At 35.9% G+C, this 26,665-nt stretch overlaps 4 protein-coding genes across 5 annotated transcripts in view; 1 reads left to right on the top strand and 3 right to left on the bottom strand.

Annotated features, from left to right (window-relative positions):
• Positions 1-26,665, bottom strand: part of LOC136809289 (ubiquitin recognition factor in ER-associated degradation protein 1-like) — a 73,574-nt gene that overhangs the window by 44,157 nt on the left and 2,752 nt on the right. Inside the window, exon 2 of one of the 2 annotated variants that reach the window (XM_067065804.1) lies at positions 23,117-24,290. The exons of the other annotated variant lie outside the window; for it this stretch is intronic. Within the exon in view, the coding sequence (XP_066921905.1) occupies positions 23,274-24,260 (987 nt within the window). The 5' untranslated portion in view covers positions 24,261-24,290 and the 3' untranslated portion in view covers positions 23,117-23,273. Of the gene's footprint in view, positions 1-23,116; positions 24,291-26,665 lie in introns of those variants that run through there. 2 annotated transcript variants of the gene reach the window in all.
• LOC136809292 (3-oxoacyl-[acyl-carrier-protein] reductase FabG-like) lies at positions 253-3,751 on the top strand. Its single transcript, XM_067065807.1, has 5 exons — positions 253-394; positions 1,491-1,856; positions 2,056-2,096; positions 2,279-2,440; positions 3,519-3,751. Exons 1-5 carry the CDS (start codon positions 340-342, stop codon positions 3,678-3,680), a joined length of 786 nt encoding a protein of 261 aa, XP_066921908.1. The 5' UTR covers positions 253-339; the 3' UTR covers positions 3,681-3,751.
• On the bottom strand, positions 5,732-7,057 carry LOC136809505 (uncharacterized). The gene has a single exon (XM_067066044.1). The coding sequence runs from the start codon at positions 7,055-7,057 to the stop codon at positions 5,732-5,734; it is 1,326 nt and encodes a 441-aa protein (XP_066922145.1).
• Positions 12,709-14,590, bottom strand: LOC136809288 (uncharacterized). The gene has a single exon (XM_067065803.1). The coding sequence runs from the start codon at positions 14,194-14,196 to the stop codon at positions 12,868-12,870; it is 1,329 nt and encodes a 442-aa protein (XP_066921904.1). The 5' UTR covers positions 14,197-14,590; the 3' UTR covers positions 12,709-12,867.

Raw genomic sequence — 26,665 nt, 5'->3', positions numbered from 1 at the left:
ATTTACCTTTTTATGCTACTTCTCATACTTGTAAAAATGTACATAATAATCCCATGAGACAAAAATAACAATAGGATAAATGTTTATAAAAAAGATAATTGATTTAGGATTACTTTTTCATTGTCCTAGTTTACTTTTTTATGAAAAAAAAGACAAATTATTTTCCGGATGAGTGTAGCTTCTATCCCTGGAGAGATTTATCAGTTATCGTTTTTCACATTTTGAGTTGAGCAGTAAAGCATAAATAGGCCAACATTTTTATCACAACTCACTTCTGGGTCGAACAACAGAGTTTGTATCAAAAACAGTAACATTGGTTTGACTTTGTCGAAAAGAAAAATGGTTTCATCAAACGTGGTTTATGACTTCTCTGGAAAAGTCGTCTTAGTAACAGGTTCGTGTAACTAGAAGCTATTTTTACTTCTTTGAAACTTTCTTAAAATGATTCTTTAGATTGTCTAGCCTGGATATCCAGGCTGTAAACTATTTCACAGCCTAGTTTTTGATATTTTATGTTCTGGTTTACAGCCTGGTCTCCCTAGAGCGATTTGCATTCTTTTTAAGAGAATGCAGTCCGCTTGCTTGCGCTCACTTCGCTAAAACCATAAGGGCCAATCTACACGGCGTTGAGCAATTCTAAAGCAAAAATAGGATAGTCCTCCATATCAATTTCTGTTTTGCTGCCCTGGGTTGGCTAGGAAACATGGGTTTCCACTTTCATTCTCTAGGGAGACCAAGCACTATAATTTTAGAACTTTGTATGTTGAGGTAAATTTTGTTTTTTCTAAAATTTTGAGCTTGGATATCCAGGCTATAGATTGTCCAATTGAAATACACAGTCAATTCTTTCTAATTCTAACCATCGTCAATGGTGTTTTCAGTAGGTAGTGTCCCGGGGTACTTAGGCAAATGGAAGGTATGTACCTTTTTTGGATTTCCAAAGTCCCGCTAAGGGTTGGAGAAATAACAAAATTTCAACTTTTCACCCCCAGAAATATCGAAATTTGGTCAGCATTGGTCAAATTTGTCCCGGTAAGGGTCGTAAAATTCACAAAATGTTCCTTTATTTTCTCATTTTTAGTCCCGGTAAGGGTCCGAGGTTCAAAAGTCGGGCGGCACCTCCCTGTCAGCTCGCAAGCCTAGTACCTCCCCGAGCTCTGTGTTTTCGAAACATACTCATTTTTGTTGAGGTTAGCCTTTTTCATTATTTTAGGCACCTGAGCTTCGAATTGTTCTTACCCACTGAATACTTTAGGGCAACATTTTTGCAAATTGAGGCTTTATAACCCGTAAACAATTTGAACCTTGAATTGCTTGAAATACAGCCATTTTGAGCCTCAATATTGTTCTTTAAAGTGTTCTTATTTTTCGACGATATCGAGCCTGTTGTTTTTCATTATGAATAGCACACGCTTGCAAAAGCTGTTTTTTTTATGAAATATTGGGTTATAAAAGTCTGTTTGACATTTAATTTATTCTTTCAAAATTAGGCGCTGCCTCAGGAATTGGTCAAGGCACTGCTTACATGTTTGCAAAATCTGGTGCTCGACTCGTTGTCACAGACCGCGATGAAACCAATTTGCAAGAGACTGCCAAGAAATGTGAAGAGATGAGCAAACAAAAAACATTGGCAATCGTCGGTGATTTAACAGTTCAAAGTGACCTTGAGAATTTGATCAACAAAACAATGGAGACTTTCAAACAACTTGATGTTTTGGTCAATAATGCAGGAGATTTGATCATGGGAACTTGTCTACAAACATCGACTGAAGATTTTGATAAAATGATGAACATTAATATCCGATCCGTTTTTCAACTAACAAAGATGGCGATACCACACTTGAAGAAAACTAAAGGTAAATTGTATATTTTTTCACTTTTATGCGATATTTTCTATCAACTTGTCAACAATCTGATTGTTAAAATGAATTTGAACTTGCGACTGCATAAGGAATTTCAATTCTGAAATGCCCCTTCAAATAAAAATCAACTTTAACAAAAATATATTCTATGAAAAAATTACAATTATAGGAAATTATAATTTTCTTATTACAGGAAATGTTATCAACGTGTCAACCCTGGGCAGTTCACGTCCTGTAAGTAAATTTGTCATCTGAAATCTTTGGCATAATTTTATATTTCTTCAATTTTAAAATTTTCGAACAAAATCATTTGAATATGAAAATTCCTGATAATTTGGATTTAAAAATATTTTGAAAATTGTTAAGCTATATTATAGCAACAAAAACAGTCCCAAAAATGTCCTTTCTTTTTTCAGCAAATCGGCTTTAGCGCTTATTGCATAAGCAAAGCAGGATTAGATCAGTTCACAAGAGCTGCAGCCATCGAATTAGGAGCTGATCAAGTTCGTGTCAATTGTGTCAATCCAAGCATCATTGCCACTGATAAATGCTCGAGCAGCTCAGATCCTAGTGTCAAAGTAAGTAAAACGTCAACCTCGTTCCCAGGGCCTGATTTTCAGTTTTTTATAATTTTGATGGTCGTTTCGATTTCGTTTCGATCCTATATAAAAAGCAAATCGTATTGGGGACGAGGTTGAGTAAAACGTTTGAACTAAAGTACATCCCTGTCTCACAGCCCCGGTGGAACTATTTTTCTCAGTGGGGACGAAAATTCCTATTGAAATCCCAATGGGATATAAATTCCTTTCTTCAAAGGTTAAAAAAAACTCAGTGTCAATGGTTTTGAAGTTCAATTTTTAAGCATTCAATTTAGAATGGGGATGAAATTTTAAGGTATTTTCTCACCGGGGCCGAAATTTTTGTCAATGCTTCCAGTGGGGCTGGGCTCCTAGCGGTTCTGTGACACAGGAGTATTTAAGTTGTACAGTTGCTGCTCATTAATTCAGTTTTCAAGGGGAATTGGATTTTCATCGAATAAGAGAGCGTAACGAAATGGTAGAACGTTGTTTATGAACGTTTCTTATTAATGGTGGCTTTCAATTATGTCGAATGAGAAAGCATCAACTGTATGTGGACGGCAAAACAACCTTTTTTATTAGATCGTGTACTATAGTCAGATGTCTGGGAAGGATAAGGTTATTCTTTCACACACGAGTCTAGCAAGGGCTTGTGTATCTTGATTTGTTACCAATTTACTCTTAGGTGCCAAATAAACAAGGGTTCGATTTAACGGGGGGATGGGTTGGAAAATATTCGAAATTTTAATAAACGGGGGGGGGACCTAATTGCTGGGGGTTGGAGATTGTACTTCTGAAAACCCAAAAATAAGGTAAATATAGGCTAAAATCATATACTTAGGCTTTTGGAGCAAAATAAGGCGACTTCTTTTTGCTAACTGAAAATATTCTTAAAAATTAATAAACGGGGAGGGGTCCTAATAAGGTCCGGGGGTTGGAAATGTTCGAATAATTAACAAGCGGGGAACGTTTATTTGGAACCTAGGAGTAAAGCATTTTAATACTCCCAAACAAGGTTCCAAACATATAAAACAGGTATTTGAAGAACGAAAGTAAAAGTCTTGAATAATTATTTCAGGCTGCAATGGAGAGGAGCAAAATGACACACGCCCTTGGCCGTGCTGGTACAGTTGATGAAGTAGCCGAAGCCATCTTGTTTCTAGCGTCAGGAGCTGCTTCATACATCACAGGAGCATCAATTCCTATTGACGGGGGTCGATCAGCTATGATTCCAGTCTAACATAATTGCCTTATGATGTAAATAAGACGAGGACATTAAATCTGAATAAATATCTGTTTCAGTTCAAATAATCTTTGTTCAATTCCCACGAAAATTTACAGCTTTAAACAACATAGTTTGTCTTTTTCGAGGAAGCTTTTAAATTTTGCTACACACAATATCAGCTATTAGATTTAGATAAACCTTTGACGGGGGGCAAATTTTACACTCTGCAATGTTTACAACGTTTCTACTCCTGTAAGGCTTTCGACAACTTTGAAATATTTATCAAACTCGAGGATTCCGCTATACTGTAGTGTGCACCGAATTGACATTTTTGAAGCTTATACCTTAAGAGAATAAATTTTAGCGAGAATAAATTTTGGCGAATGAGCCCATTCGCCAATTTTGCAATTTGGCGGAATTTTGGTGATTTGTTAATTGATACATCGAGAAGGAACTGAGAAGTGAATAATTTCAATTTGAAGATAATTATTTTTTGGGGAATTAAAGGGGAAGGCTCCGCTTACGCTTTTCTAAAATCATATAAGTAACACTATAAATGCCAGGAATCAGCAATGACATTCACCGGATTGGTTACCGGGTGGAAATAATCTCATATCATAATATCATATCATATCGACCGGATTGGTTACCGGGTGGAAATATATCAACCGGATTGGTTACCGGGTGGAAATAATCTTATTGATTACATCATCACTGGCATGAAGAAGATTCAAAATTTTCAATAGAAGCGTAGCGTAGCGAAGCCAACCCCCAAAATCCCCAAACTAAGACCTGGGTATAAAAATAATACTAGATTTTAAGAACTATAAAGTATACCAAATTCATTTGACCAGTTAGTGTCCAGGTATCCATTTTTATTGTTCACGTCGTCAAGCAATTACCATTCTTGAAAGTCTTAATTTTTATCATTCCAAACACTCCTTAGTTCACGTACTTGTCCAATTTCTCTCGACCAGTTTCTTCGAGTGGTGTTGTTGAGATGTATGTACGACACAAAACAGTTGCTTCTCCATCGTCCCATCAATTGTATAACCGAGTCAGGAATACCAGCTGATGATGCGGCTGAGGCTCCCCCGATGCGAAAACTATGTGTGCTGATGTTGACATCACGCAGTGAAGAATTTAAAAATCTGGTGACATGACTTCTAGTAATGTATTCGCCTGATTCCAAAACGAAGAACGGTCCAGGTGGACGTGTAATCCGGAAAAAGTAAAAAGAAGATATGGCATTAACAGGACAGAGGGGGGCACAACCTTCCCACAGAGTGATGCTGGTTCCCACACGAAAAGGGTCTGTCTTGCTTGCTTTTATTCTGATAAGTACACTAGGTCCTTGTAAGGAAACATCTGACACACAAATATTTGTTAATGGATCAAATGACCTTGAACTAGCTGAGGTATACTCTGAAACTCGGAGAAGACCAAAAAAAGCTGTAAGCACTAGACATTTCCAAAGTGCTTGGTCGTAGGCAGAAAGTTGACTGCTAGATATAAAAGATAACATTTGTCGAAGGTGTGCAGGTGTGATAGGATTTCGAGTCCTTTTTCTAGCCACTTGAGTGCGCCTTATCCCTCTACAGACATAGTAGAGTCTTCGCATGGAAGCAATTCTAACTTCGACGCCTTGTTGGAGTGCGCAAAACTGAATTCCATAGAGATATACTTTTATTGTATTGTACTGTAGGCTTTGTCTCGCAAGAGAAGTGACAAATAGTTCTAAATGTAATTCTTGTGGCGGCAACCACACAAAGCGATACATGAAGCAAAATCTTTGAAAGCGATTGAAGCCTGATTGATATGTGCGCAAAGAGTTTCGAGAGATACCTTCAGCTAGTAAACGGTCTCGAGCAAGTCTAAGATCTCCCATGCTTCCTCCGGGATCCTGGAAGGTTCTGGACTGGCGGACTCGGCTAGACTCAAGAACCGGCCAACCTGCAGGCGAGAAAGTAAGTCAGCAAAAACATTATCTTTGCCTGGCAGGTGTACCAAAAGAATATTGATGTTCATCCTTGCAATGAAAAGAAAAAGGTGTCGAACTAGTTTCATCAAAAGTTTGTCTTACAGGAACCTGAACGCCAAACGAGAACAATGTCTAAATTATCTGTAGAAATAGTGACCTGCTTATTAACCAGGTTATCCGCCCAAGTAATTACAGCCATGGCAACTGCAACAAACTCTAAGATATGAATAGGAGTTCCTTGTGCAGAAGCTGGCAAGGCAACAGAAAACCATTTAGGACCCAAGACAGCACCTATCCCGAAACCAGACGCATCTGTGAAGAAATCTAAGTGTTCTGATGTCACTACAGGATCCTGGAAAAAAGCGGTCCCGTTCCATCTCGGAGCAAAATCACTCCACCACTTGATGTCTTCAAGAGCAGGTTCGGAAATTTCCACTATGTCACTAAGCTCTGTCACCGATGTGGAGAGGTCAATCAACCGCCTCATAAAAGTGCGACCTGGCTTAATGACCTTGGCTGCAAAAGACAAAGAACCAATCAACGAGAGCAACTCTCGCTTTGAAGTCTGAGAAGCATTATTCCAGCCTTGTAACTTACCTAACAAATCTTTTAACTTTTTGTCTGGTAATCGACAACACCTGTTCAGAGTATCTATTTCTATGCCTAAAAATGTTATTGTCTGACAAGGGCCTTCTTTTTTGTCCTCTGCTAGGGGAATGTTCAAACTGTTACAAATCCTGTCAAATTGGTTCATTGCCTGTGTACAAATATCTACAGATGAACCAGTGAAGAAATAATCATCCAGGTAGTGTAACATGTCTTTAATTCCTCCTTTAACTTTGCAAATCCACTCCAAGGAGTCAGCAAATGTGTTGAAAATGTATGGGGAAGAGCGCAAACCAAAAGGCAACACAATGTCTACGTAATACTTGCCTTTCCACCAGTAAACCATTAAAGGCCAGTCTTCCGGATGAATTGGGCAGAGCCGGAAAGCGTGCCTAATATCCCTTTTTCCCATGAAACAACCTGTAGGTGTAGCAGCTAAATCGACCGCATCATCAAACTTAGAATATTTTACAGAAAAAGCTTCCCTAGAGATACCATCATTGACTGATGACCCTCTTGGGCTGCTGAGATCAAGGATAACTCTGATCGAACCATCAGGCTTCGGCACACCACCCAAAGGAGAAAGATGGAAATTTTTAAAAGGAGGTATAGTGAAGGGACCTTTTGTGTGTCCCCTGTTCATCTCTTTGAGAATGGCTGTAGAAATCGTCGCATCAAAATAAGAAAGCCTTAAGTCCATTTTTTCAAAAATTGAGTTATGACCATACCGATGCTTTACACCAGTGTTGCAAATAACGGCCGGTGACCGGTAATTACCGGTCATTTCGTAGTTTCTACCGGCCATTCTGAAGCTCAATCTTTCATTTTGTCCGGTCAAAATTTAAAGGCTTATATAAATTCTTAATAACGTTTCCAATTAAAAGAAGAATAGATTTTGAATTAATACAAGTGTTTAGCCAATCTAAAGGTCATTTCAGACTTTTCTAATGGGGTTCTGCCAGACCCCCTGCTCAGACCCCCTGCTCAAATTATTTTCGTTGCGCTCAAAAAATTACCGGCCAACTGAAATTTATTTATTTGCAGCACTGTTTACACCCCATTTTTTATCGAATTTTTGGCTTAAATCCATCAAAAACCAACCTAAAGTGGCCTAATTTTAAGTTTTTTGAAAAATAAGAATTTTTATTTTTGAAATTTTCTCAAGTTAAGAAAGTCTTAAGTCCATTGTCATTTTAGTTGGACTTTAGGACCTTTTAGATTAAGGTTTTAGTTAAAGAGTTCAAAAAAGTTAAGAAAGTTTAAAGCAAGAAAGTCTTAAGTCCATTTTGGAGTTAAGACACTTTTTCACTGGAAATTTTTCAAATTTTCAGTTTTAATCAAGGAAATTTACATAGAAAAAAAGGTTTAAGTCCATTCTCGAAAAACATGCTATGAAGAAGCATTCATATTTCCGCAATGGTATAAGTGACAATGTTGATACTTTAGAACTTGAAAGATCTTTCTTCATTTATATTCATATCAAAAAAGCAGCTAGCTAGCCCAACATGGTCAAAAATGGCAGCCATTTTAAACCTTTAAACTTGATTTTCTCAAAACTACAAAAATGGACTTAAGGCTTTCTTATTTTGATGCGACGAAATGTCCTCAGAAACATCATTGGACGAAGAAAGTGGTCTTTTCCTTCCTGGTGTCATTTTTGTAATAAAACCAACACGAAAACCATCTGTGAAACCAGACTTAAGAAAATCAACAATGTAGGGGTCAGGATGACCCTCAAGAAAAACAAGAAACAATCGTAAATTAATCCTGCAAATAGCAGAAGGAGGTAAGGGAAACAATCCTGCTGGTACACTATCCAGAGGGCCTGGATGCTCTGCAACTGTGTGCTGGGTGACCTGGCCTTCCACAGTAGGAGCATTTATGGGCATAACGACACGTGGCGCCTCTCCTGCAGAAGCTAGAGTTAAAATAGGGGCATGCCTCAGTCGATGCATCATGGGCACTTCCTTGAAAGGGATTCTGTGTATTAGCACCAGAAATGGGAGGTCTAAGGACACCTAGTTGCATAATGACCTTTTTTCTTACATTTTTAGCAAGTCACATCAGGAAACGAACCAGCTTGGCTGGAGGAAAAGCTACCAACCTGAGGCCTCAAAGTTGAAGAAAAAATGTCCAGGTCGATTCTGTCCCAGAAGGTTTCGGTTGGGTTTACAGCCAACTTCCTTCTGAATTGGACGTCATAATCAGCCACACATTGAAAGGGATACGTGGTGAAAAATCTGCAAATCCTTTCCTGGTATCTAAGGGGGCTAAGTGTTCATGAAACACCATCATAGCACCAAAGAACAACGACCAAGCAAGAAACCACCATTGTGGGTTTGAAACTTTAACTTTACCTTTTGACAGTCTATGATTTGAGTCCCCAGTCCCAGAAATAGAAAGGCTCCCAGGATCATCCTCCGAAACAGAAAGGGTAAATGACTGAGTTGAATTAGAGGCAGAAGCTGGCTGGGGAAGAAGCAAATTAAAGTTAACAAACTCACCCTTCTGAATTTTATCTAGCTGCTGCTGTGGAATTCCAGGAATGGCAATGTTTTGACGGTTTGAAAATGGTGGAGGGTGTAGATTAGCCTCGAAAGTATAGGGGGAGCCTCAGCACTGCGTACAAAATGGCGGCGAAGTTGTGCAGGATTATTGTTGTTATTATTTTCTCTCCTCCTGCGGTGTCTTCTCGTACGACGAGATTTCCTTCGGTTTCTCCTGGAACGACGACGAGTGGCAGAGGCAGTTGGGGTTTCAAGATGTAAATTCTCTTCTTGCTGTCTCTGTCTGTTCGAATTTAAGATGGTTTGCTCGCGATCAAACGCTTCAAGCCGCAGAATTAATGTAGGGCGTGACCCTGAAGTTTGAATGTTTCGTAATTTGCAAGCGTCTTGTAGGGCCTCTTTGGTGAAACGTTGGTATGAAGATGAATGTATAGCATCAGTTCTTGTGTCTTGTTGTGGCTGGTGTTGGCTGTCTGACAAGACCGATTCCTCGTCCACCAACCGCATTGTTCTTGCTCTCTTCTTAGGTGGTTGTGGTTCCTCATCAGAAGAACTACATGATGAGTTTGAAGAGCTGGTGTCACTGCTCGAACCCGAAGGATCAGCCAAGCACAAGGTTAGAATTGTGAGATTTATAAAAACAAATATCTTCATGACTGCTTTGAGTAACCAAGACTGACGATGTTCGAAAGAAGCGTTACTAGAGACTGAGGTATTTTATATATGAGACCACGCACGAGGTCGGCTAAATTTAGAACCCAGACTTTCTGGTCAAAGTAGATCTGGTGAACGCATACTCTAAGGTCCCGAATAGTAGGGGGGGTCTGAATAAAAGGGGGGGTCCGAAATTTTTGCAAAATATAATAAACGGGGGGCTCTGAATAAACGGGGGGGTCTGAAAATATTTAGGTAAATAAAGGCTAAAATCAGGCTATTTAGAGCAAAATAAGGGTCCTTCTCTTTGACAGCTGAAAATATTCTTAAAAACTAATAAACGGGGGGTCCTAATAAGAACGGGCGGGTCCGAAATATTTTCGAAAATTAATAAGCGGGGGGGGGACGTCTATTCGGGACCTTAGAGTACGACTGACAGGGTGTAACGGGCGTTTACTAGGGCGCCGGCAAAGACTCTCTTTTCAATTAACCTGAGTTATGAATAACTCCATATAACATTTCAAAATTTGGCGAGAACTAATTTTGGTGAACGACCCATTTTTGTTCAATATTTTTAGCTGAAAAAAGAGGGGGAAAAGGTTTTAAGGAAAAATGTAGACTAAATTGAAAAAAAATTAAATTTGGAGAGAATTTATTCTGCCGAATGACCTGTAAATTTAAATTTGACGGAAATAAATTTTGGCGGAAATAAATTTTGGCGATATTTTTAGGCAATTCGCCAAAATTTCTTACCGCGAAAATTTTTTCTCTTAAGGTATTTTAGTAATGAAATAGAATACATCTCCAATGTGAGCATTCTCAAATCCAGCCAGTTGAGCTAAAATATGAGAATGTATGTACATACATTACATGTTACCTCAAAACTTTAGGGCAGGTTGCAGACTTCAAAAATGGTTTAATTTATCGTGTTCCATGGCTGCATTTTTAAAATTGTCGATTTTTAGGTGCGTGGTCACAAGGTTTAGCCTAAAACGAGGCTAAAAACTCAGACTAAAGATTTCAAGAATGGTCTGATTTGATTTCGGTATAGCTAAACCGCGTTAAGTTTTTCCAAAATCACACGACGACTAAGCCAATCAAACTCATTTTAAAAACCTCAAAATGAAGAACACGCGTGTGTTTTCAAAAATAACGAAATTATAACGTCGACGACAACTAAATATTTGAAATACGTTCCTTGGCATTTAACGAAACATTTGTCAGACTTTAAATATTGTGCTTTGATTTTAAGTGCTATTTATTTTGAATGTTATTGTCGATTCAGAGTAGTCTGAAAAATTAAGAACATTTTAGGCTGAAAACTGCTAAACAAATAAGCACATCCAGGCTCAGCCAAATTTTAGGTGTTCTAATAAAAAGAAATTCGTGTAATGAATTAGAAACCCATTAGAAAACATCTCCAATGGGAACAAGGAATAAAGAAGTAATTTGCTAAATTATCTGCTTATAAATAATTTCAATTTATTGTTAAAAGATTTTACCAGAAAAAAGCAACAAGAGGGCGTCAAATGTTTAAACTGTACAAGAATCTAAATTTTCGGTTTTCTAATAAACAAAGCATAATATTTACAAAATTATCTAAAATTCATTACAACCATTTTACAGCTAATATACTACAACCATTTTACTGTCAATACATGAAATATTTGACAAAGTTTACTATTCAAAGTAAAATTAGTTAATGCTATTAACCTTAAAATTTTAGGGAAAATAGCCTTTTTAATCTATGAACGACGCGTGTTTAATATTAATAACTTTTTTCAAGGTGTGGTGAAATGTAATTAACATTTTTATTCAAAATTTCGAACTTTCTTGGTTGACGAGACAAAAAGTCACGTGTAGAAACATCATGAATTTGCATTTAGATTAATTGCTGCACAAACAATTTTCTGACCGACGTTTGTAAATACACCTTAAAACTCTAAATGTAACCTTACTATAAATTGTAAAGGTTTTTATAAGCAGATCATAAATTTTCCTGTTTCTAATCTTTTGGGGTTTAAAGGGGTTTTCGAAAAACACATATCCTTACTGTTGCAATATTCTAAGAGCGTTCTTAAATTTTTGTACTCGAAAGCCTTCTGTTCTTATATGTTTTGTTCTTATGTAAAAAAATCCCTGTCTACATATCAAACTCCGATAGACTGAAGAAAAAAGCAATTGGCCACAAGAGAATGTAGTAGTTAGGGGAAGAAATCAATTAGAGAGATAAGAGAATGCTTAAGCCAAATTATATTTGTACTCATTATCGACAAATTATAAACCATGTGAAACAACAAGTTCTCGTCTCGTAACATTATATTACACGTTTTTCTTTTTATAAGAACAAACTATATAAGAACATAAGGCTTCGATGGCCAAAATGTTTAGACCAAGTTAAGAGCATTTTAAGGCTTCATGGGGGTCTAAAACACCAAATTTCTTAGGAAAATGAACAAATACTGAAAAAATTGCAATAAAAATATGACATTCATATTCTTAAAACGGCATGGTTATGATCCAATATGGTTTAGAAAATCCGAAAGCTTCAACGAGTTTTGCCTTAAAACGTGAAATCACTTGGTCACATGGAAAAGTGACGGGCAACTGTGCCTTCTTTTTTGAACTGTTAATGGATGGAAAGCCTACTTTGAGGGAAAGATAAAAAGCATTTTAATTCTCATTTTAAAATCCTTGAAAGTTGAAAGCCTTTCATCACCTAGACGATTTAAAAAAAAATGGAAAAGAAAAGAAAATCAGGACCCAATGGAATGTTAGATTATTAAACTAAATAAAGCGAAAAAATCTATTCAAAAGGTGATCTGCCTTTTTCAAGCATTCCCCTTTTTACCAATGTTTATGATTCCCTTAGTAGAGTTATAATAACGTGACCTCATTCACGTGTATTAAAAATGATAGTTATGTCAATTTTATGATGTGCTTATTTTAAATGAGTTTTATAATAAGGCATTCTACTTTTATTATAGACTTACATCACTTAATATTTTCCTAGTTTTGGATATCATCTTAACTTACGTTATACTAAGCTGTCTACGCGAGTCAATAATCCTTTAGAGATTATAGTTCCCAGGCTTTTTCCCCCAAAAAAACATCATTTCTTTTGACTAAAAACCTTCAGTTATCTTAGCTATGGCACGATATGTTTATTTAAAGATTTGCCCGGGAAAACAGCATACTATGAGTAGAAATCAAACAATTTAAGCTTGATTGTTACTAACGGTAATCTGCTTTTCCGAGGAATATTTTTTAGTAAAAGTAGATGACAAAAACTGGGTACTATAATTGTTAAATTCGCTAAAACAAGTATGTTAGTTAAAACCTATTCTTACTTTAAACTTTAAAAACATCGAGCTCCTACTCAAAAGAAGACTTTCCCCGGACCAACATCAGACATTTCAAAAGAAAGGTCAATTAATAAAATAGCAAAGCCAGCTTACGTATGAAAGCTATTAATATGTCTTGCCAAATGGCTCGGATTGTTAAACGCCCTCGGGCATTTTCCACATTTGTAAGGTCTATGTCCAGTGTGGATGAGAACATGGCGATGAAGATTGCCAGAGATTGAGAAGCCTTTTCCACAATATTTACATTCGAAAGGTCTTTCACCGGTATGTGTACGAAAATGTACCTCTAACGCACTTCGTTTGTTAAAAGCCATCGAACATTGATCACATTTGTGTTTCTTTTCGCCATTATGGCTTCGAACATGTCTCAAATAAGAGGTCTGATCATAAAAAGAGCGCGAACATTTTGCACATTTATGAGTACGTGTTCCCTCATGCGTCCGCAAATGTCTTGATAAAGAGTGTTGGTTTGTGAAAGTTTTCTGACAATATTCGCATTGCATTTCGTTGGATGAACTGCGTACTTGTAAATTTGAGAGTTTCTCTTTAATAATGTTATTGTTTGGATCATGGGTATGTGAATTGGTAGGCACTATATGGAAGTCTGGGCTACTCCTGGTAGATAGTGTTCGTTCCTGATGTGCCTTCCTTTGTAATAGGAAGTTGAAAAGTTCGTTCTGCGGTGCTCCCTCGGTATCTCGTAACTGGGCACTTGAAGGTCCCGCAGTCATTTGTCCTTCTTTTCGTAAATATCTCTCCGCAGCGTTTAATGTGTCTCCATCCAATGAGGAGCCGTTAAGAAACTTGAGTAATGTGTTTCTTAATAATCCCTCATCGATGAAATTATAAAGTGTCAATAGATATTGAATCTGTGGGTCTTTGAGAGCGCTTAAAACAGAGCTCTCAAAACGGTGTTTAAATTCGTCACTTTTTGGGTCAAAAAAACTGAGATTTTGTAATTGTTCCTCTGTGATAAGGTTATTGGGCATCATTAAACGTGTCCCGTCGGCATTTCCATGCATTGATAGTGAGTCCAGTAGATTTTTATGGTCTCTCGCAGACGCTGAACTAGCAGACGTCGCACTGGATAATGACGTCATCAATGTTTGTGTCTGACGTAATAATTCGGTAATCTTTGAATCAACCACCTGTTCTTGTTCCTGGATTTGTTCGCCTAATGATTCCCGATTGGATAACATAGAGGTCTGGGACTGAGAATCGTCATCATCCTCATATCCAGAGTCTTTACTGTCAAAATTTCGACGACGTTTTTCCGATAAGTTCAATGTCGGTTTATCTGATGCTAACAGACTTTGTATACTATATCGGGATGGTCTGTCGGCTGGTTGGTTACAATCACTCTCAAAAGCAGAGTCATCACTAACATCATTAGTGTGACAAATTACAGACCGCCTCATGTTGTGTTTAAATATGTATTCCAAGAAAATACCACGGTACCAAACAAAATCACTGTTTCCTTGTTGCGTACATAAAACACTTTATAACATAACGCGGGAAAGTTATGTTTTTAACACAAAACTGATAACCTCTCAACTTTTTTCAGCAAAAACAAGTTTTTTTCTCCTCTTGACTTTCTCGTAACAACCAAAATACAAAATTATGATCGTCTAAATGTTGCGTACAGTTATGTTGAGAAGCAAATCTTTTTTTATCATTATGTAATTTCTCACAACTCTAAAAACGTGCTCAGCTTGAAGATTGTTTTGCTATGAAGCAACTGTAAGCCAGACAAAAAAAAAAATTAAAAAAAATCAAAAAAAATTCATAACTTTGGATTTGCATGTATACACTCAACAATCGTAACTTTAAAACTAAATCATTACAAGTGAACTAAACCTCTTTTTATCGATTCATGCAATTCATAGGAAAATATCGTGGAGAAAACCATTGTTATGAGTTCGAGAAAGAGAAATCTTGGAGAAAAGGTGATTCCCTGACATGATGAACTGAATCGCCATTACACGTGACTTTACAAACGAGAAAAATAGAGGGAAAAAACGCATGATGACATAACGTTGAACACGCTTTTTTTTAATAAGAATACCTTCTATAAGAATATCAGGTTGAAAATTGGCCAAATCGTAAGAATACCCTAAGAATACCCTCTAGGGTGAGTTTCACAGACTTAAAACTCTCAAATTGATCATTTCTCATGTTTGTAAAAAAGTCAAGTCTGAAAAAGTAAGAATACATTAATAATATTTTCACACTCAATTTTGACAATTTCTTAATAATACTTGATCCTCATCCAAAGTACACTATTCTTATAAAAAGAAAAGTGTGTATGTGAACGAGGAAAAATATTTTTTATTTGACATTTGCTATAAAAAAAGAGGTTTGCAAATCGTCTGGTTATCGCTTAGTCTGAATCGCAGACCTCTATAGATATACTTCCTATAAGGAACTTATTTTCGCTAGAGGATGAGCAGAAGTCTAGTTATCGCTCGGATTTATCGCTCTTCGTTTTTCAACAAGGTGCTACATATATATTTTCTTTTCCCCGTTCCGTATTATGTGAAAAAAGTATAACTTTAATTTTTAAGGAAACTTTAGCGAGAATCGAAAATACCAAACAGACATACCAAACAGTAGCCGCAGCAGAACGTTGAGGAACATTCCGTCAATACTCAATCACTATTTAGTACCAGAATGTGGTAATTGGCCTCCACAAGCTTTGCTCCCAGGGAGCCCCCAGCGGTTTGCGTGAATGAGTGAATGGGCTTTTTCACTTGCGCGAATGCGCGAAAATTAAAAAAGAAATTGTGTGAATGCATGAATTGGAAAGCTTTCCGTGAAAAAAGTTGCGTGAATAGGGAAAAAAACATTGCGAGAATGCGTGAATTAAGGAAAAAAATTTGTGTGATTGCATGAATTGAAGGGCCGCTAGTCGGGGCCTCATAAAGGTTTGGCCCCGCTCCTTAAGGCCGGTCTCCACTTGCGCGCGCTGCGATCGCTCTTCTTCGAGCAAAGCTTCCACGCTATTGGTCAAAAGAAAAATGAAGCAACTCCACTGGTGCGATATGACGTAATGATCGCGCGCTTGAAAAAAAAGTTGAAGTACATTCAACTTTTTTTCCAAGCGCGCGCTGCGTTTTTATGACGTAATCTTTTCTCCAAGCAAAAATGATTGAAGCCAAAGTTGCGATCGCAGCGCGCGCAAGTGGAGACCGGCCTTTAAGAGCTTTAGAGTGGGCGACCGCAAATACATCATTGCAATACCGATATGTACTAACTTTAATACTGAATACTACTTGAACTGATACTTACTTCTACTTCAGAAGCGGACGGGACTAATTTTCGAGATGATGGCACCACACCGGACTGTCATTTGCAGGATCATTTTGACTGTCCGGCTGAAACTCCTGGTATAAATAAGCTAGGAATTCAAATTTAGCCAATTGGCTACCCCAATTGGGCTAGGTTGTGGAGTACCCCTTTTTTGCCCAAATATTTGAAACCTAGTGTTTTAATATGTGAAAATACCATGTTAAAGCCTTTTAACAGGCATTTGAAGAAACAGGTTTAAATTTGCTCCGTAACGATTGTAATTTTTGTAAAAAGTTACTAAAATCTACTTCTGTTTACTGAGTGCGGTCGTATTTTTGGATCCCAACATTCTCAAAATGAAAATCAGAACAATGGGTAACCTCATAACATCAAAGGTTAATTACCTTACACCTATGGTGACTTGGGGATTCACACCTTATTATTACATTTGAGTTCAAATAGTGGAGAAAATTAAGTTAAATCTTTGAATATCTTCTGCATCATAAATGAATAATTAGAATATTTTTTCAAAGTTTTGCCCCCAGGCTCCTATTAGGATAATCATCTAAAATATTATATTTTTACCCTACAACCTAGCCAAATTGGCTACCCCATTTGGCTACCCTGCTTTTTAGACCAACCCTCTCAATCGAAGAACTTACACCTATAAAAAACAATGCCTCTCTCTGCGCTAAGTTTTTCCTAGAAATTTTGAACTGTTTGACGAAACTTTCTGAAACTTCTTGAATTCTCTATAAATTCATTTTTACAGATTAATTAGAAAAAAATAAATGAAAATTTCCACTCATGTCAGCCACAGCACCACAGCGGCTGTTTTCAGTGGTATATCCCAGCTTTGATCCCAAAATAAATAAATGACCATAAAATTCAAAACAGTTGTCAAAATGATTTGAAATTTTGTACAGTGATTCACTTCTGATATAGAAAAATACTGCATAAAAAGATTTCCATGTAAATACCCAAATAATGTAGTCAATTTTTCAGGACAGGCCGAAAACCGTTTTAAAATTTTTTTTTGGCTTTAGGTCGGCCATTATGAGTGATTTTGAGTGAAGATGGAATATTTTTAGACACTTCTGTCACAGTGCCCCGGTAGAACTTTTTCCCTCAGTGGGGATGGAAATTTTTATCAAAATGTCAATGGGAATAGAAAATCTATTGTTTCCAGCTCGAAAATTCCAGTAGGGATGGTTTTGGAGTGCAATTTTTTACATTCAGTTTTCAATGGGGATAAAATCATAGAGCAATTTCGCAGTGGGGTTGAAATTGTAAGATATTTTTCCACCGGGGACGATTTTTTGGCCTATTTTTTGACCTATTTTGGCACCACCGGGTCTGTGACACAGGGGTGTTTTTAGAGGCCATCAAAATTCCATAACTGAGAACTACTTCACTATCGATTTTCATAGCGAAGTTTTTTTTAGCGAAGAATTTCAAATCTGACATTATTCGGTTTTAACAATTTAAGCGCACGGGTAAATCACTCGAAAAATTATCGTACACCTCTACAAAAAGTCAAAAAAAAAAAAGTCAAAAAAGTCAAAAAAAAGTCAAAAGGTCAAAGAAAAAGTCAAAAATTCTTAGAAAAAAGTCAGATAAAAGTCAAAAAAAAGTCTTGAAAAAGTCAAAAAGTTTCTTGAATGGGCGGATGGGTGGAGCTAAATATATGGGCGGTTGGCGTTTTTGGACAGATTTTGGCGGAAAATATTGGGCGCCAGAAGGCGGTGGGCGTTTTTGTCGGGAAAAAGTCAAAATGAAAGTTTGAAAAAAGTAAAAAAAAAGTCAAATAAAAGTGAAAAAAAAGTCAAAAAGTCATATGAAAATTCAACAAGCAAAATGCTGATGATAAAGTTAGATAGCAATGCGAAAAGAAAAATGAAAAAAATCAGTCAGAAAATATAGCGTTTGGCAAAAATACACAACGCAATAAATTCATCATTGATTGTTGATGGGGGAGAGGTAAGGGTTGTAGGGAAAAAATTAATAGGAAGTTCTGGTTGTAAAAATCAGTTTTATTGACAATTGAATCATGCTTCATCGTGAGCATAGACGATGCTATCGTCCGTTTAAAAGTCAGTAAACGCGGGAAAGAGTTAGGACGTCAGGGCGGTTTACGGGAAAAAAGTGGCGGTAGAGTTTTGGAACAAAACTGTAAACTACTCACTTTTTTAGTGATCTTGTGTAGACGATAGGATCGTCTATGGTGAGCATTGTTATCAATAATGTTTTTGTGTGAAAAACATAGAAATATAAGGAAAAAATCCAATGAAAATCTGCAAAAACGGCGATTTCCGGCATTTTCAACCGGAAAAAACTTTTTCTCAAAAAGCATTGCGAATACGCATCTTTCTGCAAAAAATCAGAAAAAACTAAAATTGAAAATTCTAGAAAATGTCAAAAAACCGATTTTTCCGACATATTTCCGGCATTTTCGGCCGGAAAAAAAATGTTTTTCGAAAATCGGGCTCCGTCACATTTTAGGTATTGCATAGTATTACCATAGTATATTACTATTACTATTTGCATTTATATATTGCATCAGTGTGCAAAATTTCATAAAAAAATATAAAGTACAGCTCGAGAAATTCAAGAAATACTGTCTTTCCGGCGAAAATAGCTTGTTCCGGCGACTTTTAAAATAGTTCCGGCTTCAAAAATCAATTTTATTGAAAATTGAAACATGCTTGATGTTGGGCATTGCTATTAATAATGTTTTTGAATGAAAAAACAACCAATTATAAGGAAAAAGTCCAACGAAAATCTACAAAAACGGCGGTTTCGAGCATATTTCAGGCATTTTCCGCCGGAAAAATTTTTCTCTCAAAAATCGGACTCGGCCATGTTTTGGGCATTGTTAATACGCATCTTTGAGCAAAAAGTCAGAAATAACTTATGATAAAATCTTGAGAAAATGCCAAAAAAACAGTTTTTCCGGCATATTTCCGACATTTTCGGCCGGAATTGAATTGTTTTCGAAAATCGGGCTCCGTCACAATTTAGGTATTGAGATTTTGCATCATTGTGCCAAAAATCAGAAAAAACTAATGAGCCAATCATGAGAAAAGCTGATAACAGACGGACAGCAGAACGAACGAACGAACGGACGGACATTGGTTAATTTATAGGACCTCCGAGGTAGGTCCAAAAAGTCAAAAAGTATCGTACACCTTTTTTCAAATGTTTTACCCCTCGAAGCGCATAATAAAATTTTTTTGTAAATTTTGGGGAACATTTTGTTAATCTAAATTCCTTTCAAATCTTTACCAGAAAATAGAATCTTAATTTTAAATTGAGTCCCATTTTTCACTTTTTTTGGAAAAAATTCCCTAAAAAATAGCCCTTTTTGATGATGTCATTATTTTCAGGTTACCATTTTGGAAAGTTTTCAGGTTTGTTTTTTATATGATGGTGCTTATAATCTTCAGTGAAATATCATCTCATGAGTTATTGAAGGCGACACAATGCCCCACCCCCCTCAACGGGGCAACACAAGACACTGACACCCACGGGGCAGACAGGGTTAAGAGGCAGCTGCGGCTTCTGATAAATGTTTTTGAGCTTATTTTTTTGAATTTCTTTTCTAATATGGTTTCCGAGATTTTTTTTTGCTAAATTCTGATTTTCCGGACAAAAAGTTATTGTCCATATGAATACACGTTTTTTTTTAAGAAACACACTTTTAAGAAACATGAGGCTCAGAATGCCTAAAAACTAAGAAACATCTAAGAAACATGCTGAAGCTGAGAATGAGAAAATAGCATTTTTTAATTCGTTTTTTTTAAGAACTTTCCAATCAAGGTTCCAGAAATATACATACATAACAGTTTGAAACACTTCAGAAAGTCAAAAAATCTATATAGAAGATAGGAAAGTACCGTAGATTAGTCAATTAGACTATTGTATTATCGACATGCGTCCTTTAAGCTTGACAAAGTTTAGAAACATGTAAGAAACATTTAAGGCTCAAAAGGCCGATTTCTTAAGAAACATTGAGGCTGCTTGGTAAAACTAGTTTCTTAAAAAAAAATAACGTGTATGACATTTCGTTAAGTTTTTTTGTTTGACATCTATTTCAAAAAACTTTTCGAAACCCGCAAACAAAAAACTCGATCTCTTCACAGATTACGTAACTTTTCAAAATCGGCTATCGCCAGACTAGACAGAGGGAGAGAGGAGTTGCTTTTGATTATTGAAATTTCATGTAAATGAATTTTCTTTATTGCATAGTACACGTTTTTTAATATATAAGAACAAGGCTTCGATTGCCAAAATATTAAGAACAAGTTAAGAACAATATAAGGCTTTGCGGACTCTAAAACAATTTCTGAAACAATTTCCTAGGAAAATGGACGAAAATACTCACAAAATGGTGAAAATAAGAATATGATAAGTTTTATAAAACTCAAAAAGTTAAGAAAATCAGAAGGCTTCAAAAATAGTAGATGTTCTTATAAAAAAACGTTGACAAAAACGTGAATAAAGATAAAGAATTTCCATGCGTGACCTTTTAAATAGCGCTATAAAAAAATGTCTGGGTCAAATAAAAAGTGGAGGTAACCTTACTTAACGAGATAGAAATACAGCTTCAGATCGTTCCTCCTTAAGCCCGGCTAGAGGAAGTACTGGGGTTGGCAGATGAGGGGTATGTGACTAAAATCAAGTGAAAAGGCTCAGAGAGACTTTTATACTACTATTTTCGAAACTAGAAAGAAAAAGCCCTCCTGGGGTTCAAGAAATACTTCTTTTTTAAATAATTTTTTATAAGAATATATTTTATAAGAATGTCCATGATGAAATAGGCCAAAAATTAAGAATATGCTAAGAATAACACCATCATGGAATTTGGCAACTGAATCTAAGAATACTGACTCAGAGTTTGCGTTTAGCAAAAGTGATAATTTGGTTTTCGTTTAGCATAGGTGATATTTCACGTTGTAACCTAATTGACCTTTCGATCGGATCAAGCATATACAAACAATTTTTACGTCTCGCATATGCAGGTAGGCAAATGATGCTCCACTCGCGCACTCAAACGCTCAAACGCTCGTTCTGCAAAAACACGGAATCTGATTTATGTAGGGGAAATCATTATGACAATTTTCAGAAAAACATTTCAGGAAACCATTACAAGTTGTGAACATGAGTTTGTATATACTAAGGAGTAAATTGAAAAAAATGTAGACTATGTATAGAAGGCGGGAGCTGCCTTTGACAGAAAATCAAACTGAGCAGTTTGAAAAAAATAGGCACCCCTACACCAGTGTCTCAAGGCCCTGGTCCAAAGCTAAAGCTAACTTGAACTTTTAGCCCCTCGCCTCACAGGCCACAATGGTCACGCTGTAAGACCTGGTACGACCGAATGTAACATCGCGTGATGTTAATTACCTGAAGTCTCCAGAATTGCTAGAAGTCTCCAGACTTGCTAGAAGTCTCCAGACTTACTAGAAGTCTCCAGACTTGCTAAAAGTCTCCAGACTTGCTAGAAGTCTCCAGACTTGCTAGAAGTCTCCAGACTTGCTAGAAGTCTCCAGACTTGCTAGAAGTCTCCAGACTTGCTAGAAGTCTCCAGATATGGTAGAAGTCTCCAGAATTGCTAGAAGTCTCCAGACTTGCTATTATGAAATGGAGCTAGACAATACTATATTTTTACCAAAGAGTAACAAAGAATTTTAACTATCGTTCTCAGTTTGATCTTTTTGGTATTTAGAAATTGTGATATTATTCGAAAATTGATAGATTTCACCATGTCGAAACCCACTTTCCTTCACGTGATTTATAAAATATTGAATTTCGAATGGGGACGAAATCAAAGTCAATTTCCCAGTGGGTCTAAAATTACAGGGTTTTTTTTACCACCGGGGACGAAATTTTTGCCAAACTTTCCAGTGGTGCTGGGGTCCCAGTGAGTCTGTGCCACAGGGGTGTCGTAATGTTAATAACCTGAAGTCTCCAGACTTGCTATTATAAAAGCTTTAAAAGATAGTGACCTGCTCTTAAAATAACTTTGTGTCAATTTCAAGGTTGTTAAGAAATGGAGCTAGACAATACTATATTTTTACCAAAAAGTAAGAACGAGTTTTGACTAATCGTACTCAGTTTGATCTTTTTGGTATTTAGAAATTGTGACATATTCGAAAATTGATTGGTTTCACCATGTCGAAACACACTTTCTTTCACGTGATAAATCAAATTTGAAAGAAAAGATGTAGATGTAATACCTTAAATATTGATTGACGACTTCCACACATCACTTTCGACCACGTGGTTTGTATTTTATCTTTTTACATTATTTCAGCTATAAAGAGATTAATATAAAGAAAGATAGATTAGATATTTTTTCTTATAAGAACTTTCATAACTTTCAAACTTTCTAGATAATTTTTCATAACTTTCACCTTTCTAATTTTTAACAATATTGAGCTCGACTAAGGAATTGAATGTTCTAGAGAGTCGACTTTTGAATGTTCTTGCAACGTTGTAAATCTTAGGTTACGAAGTATCTCTAACTTAATAAGCGTCCCTCCACTAAATAATTTTTCGAAAAATTTCCACCTAGGATATCCTTATTCCAACGCTTCCCCACCCCGTTCATGAATTTTCAGGGAAAATGTTTTTTGAAAGTTCCCTCTTTTGTTCTAATTCTGCTGTATTAGCCTCTTTTCCAAAAATTTTCCACCCAGGACATTTTTATTCCAACCCCCCTCCCACCGCTTATTCCAAACCCCTGTTTATTAGATACCCGAGAGTATTAACATCACACAATCACATGTCCTATAAAGATCGATCTCTATAAGAACTTAACCAGTATCAGTTCGCTTTGAGTTATAGAATATTTTCGGACCTAAAATAAGATAATAAGTTGCGAGGACCAAGATTTTCAATAATCAATCAGAGGAGTGCATTTTATAGCTCTTTTTAGATCCTGAAGCTTATAAAGATTTATATAAGTTATAAAAGTTATAAACCTTTTGTTAACAAATTTGGAAACATGGACTACAAATCAAATGCATTGAAAAGGCATTACAGAAATAAGCAAAAATAGATCTTTCCGACTTTCTAAGGGAACAATTTTCTAAAAATATCTAACACATGTTATTTATTCATGTTTTTGCAACAGAGACGAGATGCTTAACGTTTAAACATTACAAATTCATAAAAATTATACAAAACAAAACTGAAATTTAGATCATATCCCTAGCTTGGTAATGACCTTCCTTGCTAATTTTTCACTATAAGTATTAATTTTCCAATGCCCAGGGCTCCATCCTAAAAGAAACCGATGAAAATCTGTCCATGCTATTGGAAAAAGTTTCCTCCATTCATTTTCTAGGTTTTCAACATCTAAATTAGGATGATGCTTCAGAGTTGCTGATTTTAGAACTGCAAAGTAAACATGGAGGAGTTCACTTTCCCTGGACTCACACTCTTTTTCATCTAGAATACTTCCAATAAAATAAGCAACATCCTTCATACCACAACCTCCACCTACATATTGAAAATCAACTGCAGCTACAACTGTGTCACTTGTTGAAAAACAAAAATTAGCTACTTTTGCATCGCCATGAACTAGAGTTTTGAACTGACATTCATTCAATATTTGGTCAATCATAGGTGCAGCTTTCTTTAGTTTTGGATGATCCATTTTTTCAAGTTCATCAGGACGAGTCCCTAAATGCCAATAAGTCCCTATTTCCCATAGATTGTTTGGTTTAGTACCAAGAAAAACTGCATGGAAATTTGCTAGCCAAGAAAGACAAGCATATATCTGATTGGTTGATAATGAAGAATGGCGTAAGGGAAATCCTGCAGCATCTAAATCTTCCAAGACAATCATATGTTGACTATCTTTAGATTTTGTGGCATAACATTTTGGTACGCGACAAGATTCATTGCACTTATCTGCATAATTTTTATACCAGGCCATTTCTACTTCATAAGATTTTAATTTACGTTGGTGCCCACGATTTGTATTCCATCCTTGTGGATGGTTTGTTCGTGTTGGAAGTGCTATATTTTTTATTATTATGGAAGATTGCGAAGCTCCTTCTAGTTTCATACGAGCTATTTCTCCATAACCACTCCATAAAGATTGAATTGATTCAATTTTATTGGCTGACTTTGCTCCAGTCACATTTAATAAAACACTTTCAAACTCTGGTATAAGTGCCATCATGGTTTTGCTTTTTTCTAATTTTTAATTAACCTATGAAAATACAAAAGTAAATCAACAAAAGTAAATCAACAAAATTTATTTCTGTCATTGCAACAAACAATATACAGTCAAAGAAGTTATCGAATTCAAAAGATCAGACAAATTAGCATTGTTTTACAAATTAAAAAAGAATCAAATTTGGCAAGATTTAATTTAGAGAGTGGACAAAATTTATGAAAAACTTAAGTTTGATGTAAAATACACACTTCATAAAGCATTTATTAAGTCAAAGTTTTTTCTATACAGTACAAAAATAAATCAAAACAATATACACCCATCATAAAATCAAAATATTAATTCATATATTGTGCAGAACATTACCTATATACAATCTTATAATTTAAAAAATCTCTTTAATTTTAAGAGTTTAAGGGAGTTTAAGAGCTTGACAAATCCTTCTCGTACTTTCTGGAAAGTGTTTCGAATTGCATTGATACTTCAGATGCAATTTTACAATATTCTCTTTTAGCCAAAATATTTTCATTGTTGATATTTCCAGTTTTTTTGGCAGTTTCATGTTTATTTAACTTGTCCATTTTTTGAGCAAGAGCAAGCATACTTTCTCTACATCGAGCAGCATTTTGAGATCTTCTGTTATTTTGCTCCTGAAAAAGTAAAGAGCCTTGTCTAAGAAAAAATTCAGCTGAATGATTTTCAAATGATATGGACACTTTTGGCACTGTTCACTGTTTACGTCGCGGGAAGCACACTGTTTTGTTGTACTTGTAGATAATCTCTTTTAATAATTTACCAGGCGTCTAGTAAAAGCTGAATAAAGTTTGATAGCCTAAAGAGTAGCTGAGGGGACATGAAAATAATTTTCAGATAGAAAATCCAAAAAGGATGTATATTTGGAATAAAAATGGTAAATGATAGTTTGACAGGCACCTATTAAATTATGTCATCTTATTGCCAATTTCAACCACCCAACAGTTGTAAACCAAAAAATATTTTTATTTCAAGTCCACTGGAACTCGCCCAGTTGGTTGCAATGGTATGGTATCGAGATTTCTATCCCTAAATCCATTTTCTAAACACTCAGTCTTCTATTATGTTTCTATTTCTATTTCTATTATTTGATTAGCAAAAACTTTATACAAAGTTATTCTCGCCAATGTAACAAAAAATATGATTAATAAAATGAAAAATATTAAGAATGTAGCCTAAATTTATAATATATAAATATAGAAATAATAAAATAATAAGTAATAAATAGTAAAAATCAATTATTATGTACATATAAAGATCTAGATAAAAATATTAGCCTCTAATCTAAAAACATTACCTCCGTGGCTCAGTATATTGGAAAGGGTGTAATCTGGCATTGATAGTTAGTCGAAGGAAAGTAAACTCGAGAAGTTGAGAAAAGCTGAAGTGATTTGTGAATTTGTTAGAGCTTGACAAAGGTTTACATATTCGCAATTGTGGGTAAAAATAAATAAGATAATGTTTAAAATTTTGAATATTTTAATAGGATTAAAAATCGCTAATTGATATTTTATCCATTTCTTTCTTAAAAACATCCAGGTCTTTTATGTTTGTCAATTTTGTTGGTAATTTGTTCCAGAGCCCCACCGTATTTGGTGTAAAAGAGTTTGCGTATATCTTTATCCTGCTTTGGATAGGGTTAAACTTTGTATTAGCACATCTTTGCTTTATTGGTATCATTTCTCTATTTACCTGTTTTGTTGAATGATATATTTCGTGTAGCATTTTTACCCGAGCTCTGCATCTACGTTCGTCTAGAGTTTCAAGGTCAGCTTTTCTTCTTAACATTGTTGGGCTTACAGTCTGTTGCCACGAGCTGTAGATCCAGCGCAAACTCTTTCTCTGAACCATTTCAATTTTAGCTTTTAAAGTTTCATTTCCAGCTGGGTCCCAAACAGTTGATGCATACTCTAATGTTGGTCTTACGAAGATTTTAAAGCATTTAAGCCGCATTAGCTGGGTTACTCTTGACAAGATTTCGCTGTAGGAAGAACCTGGTATTGTTTGCTTTTGCACAGATATTTGATACATGTGTATTCCACAACAGACCTTTTTGCAATGTCACACCAAGGTATTTCGCTTTATCAACTTTCTCAATCTCTTTTCCATGGATTTGATAATCAGCGTTGATGATCTTACGTTTGTTTGTTATCCTCAGCAGCTTGCACTTTTCTGGATGAAATTCCATTGACCATTTTTGCTCCCAAAGAACGAGTTTATTTAAATCATTTTGCAGTTGTTCTGCATCTTTGGATGACATTATTTTCCGGTACAGGTAAGAATCGTCAGCGAATAAAGCAAGTTTTGAATTCGTTTCTAATGGCATATCATTGATATAGGCGAGAAACAGGAGGGGGCCGAGAACGGTACCTTGGGGG

This window comes from Clytia hemisphaerica, unplaced genomic scaffold, assembly GCF_902728285.1.
Source record: "Clytia hemisphaerica strain Z4C2 unplaced genomic scaffold, Clytia hemisphaerica genome assembly, whole genome shotgun sequence".
NCBI lineage: Eukaryota > Metazoa > Cnidaria > Hydrozoa > Leptothecata > Clytiidae > Clytia > Clytia hemisphaerica.
This window is presented reverse-complemented; position numbering and strand designations above follow the sequence as displayed.

Excerpts from the sequence above, each read along its gene's own strand:
- LOC136809292 (XM_067065807.1), top strand. The coding sequence starts at position 340 with ATGGTTTCATCAAACGTGGTTTATGACTTCTCTGGAAAAGTCGTCTTA. Across the intron at positions 1,857-2,055 it reads ACACTTGAAGAAAACTAAAG|GAAATGTTATCAACGTGTCA; the intron begins GTAAATTGTATA and ends TTCTTATTACAG. Across the intron at positions 2,441-3,518 it reads GCTCAGATCCTAGTGTCAAA|GCTGCAATGGAGAGGAGCAA; the intron begins GTAAGTAAAACG and ends TAATTATTTCAG.
- LOC136809505 (XM_067066044.1), bottom strand. The coding sequence starts at position 7,057 with ATGGCCGGTAGAAACTACGAAATGACCGGTAATTACCGGTCACCGGCC.
- LOC136809288 (XM_067065803.1), bottom strand. The coding sequence starts at position 14,196 with ATGAGGCGGTCTGTAATTTGTCACACTAATGATGTTAGTGATGACTCT.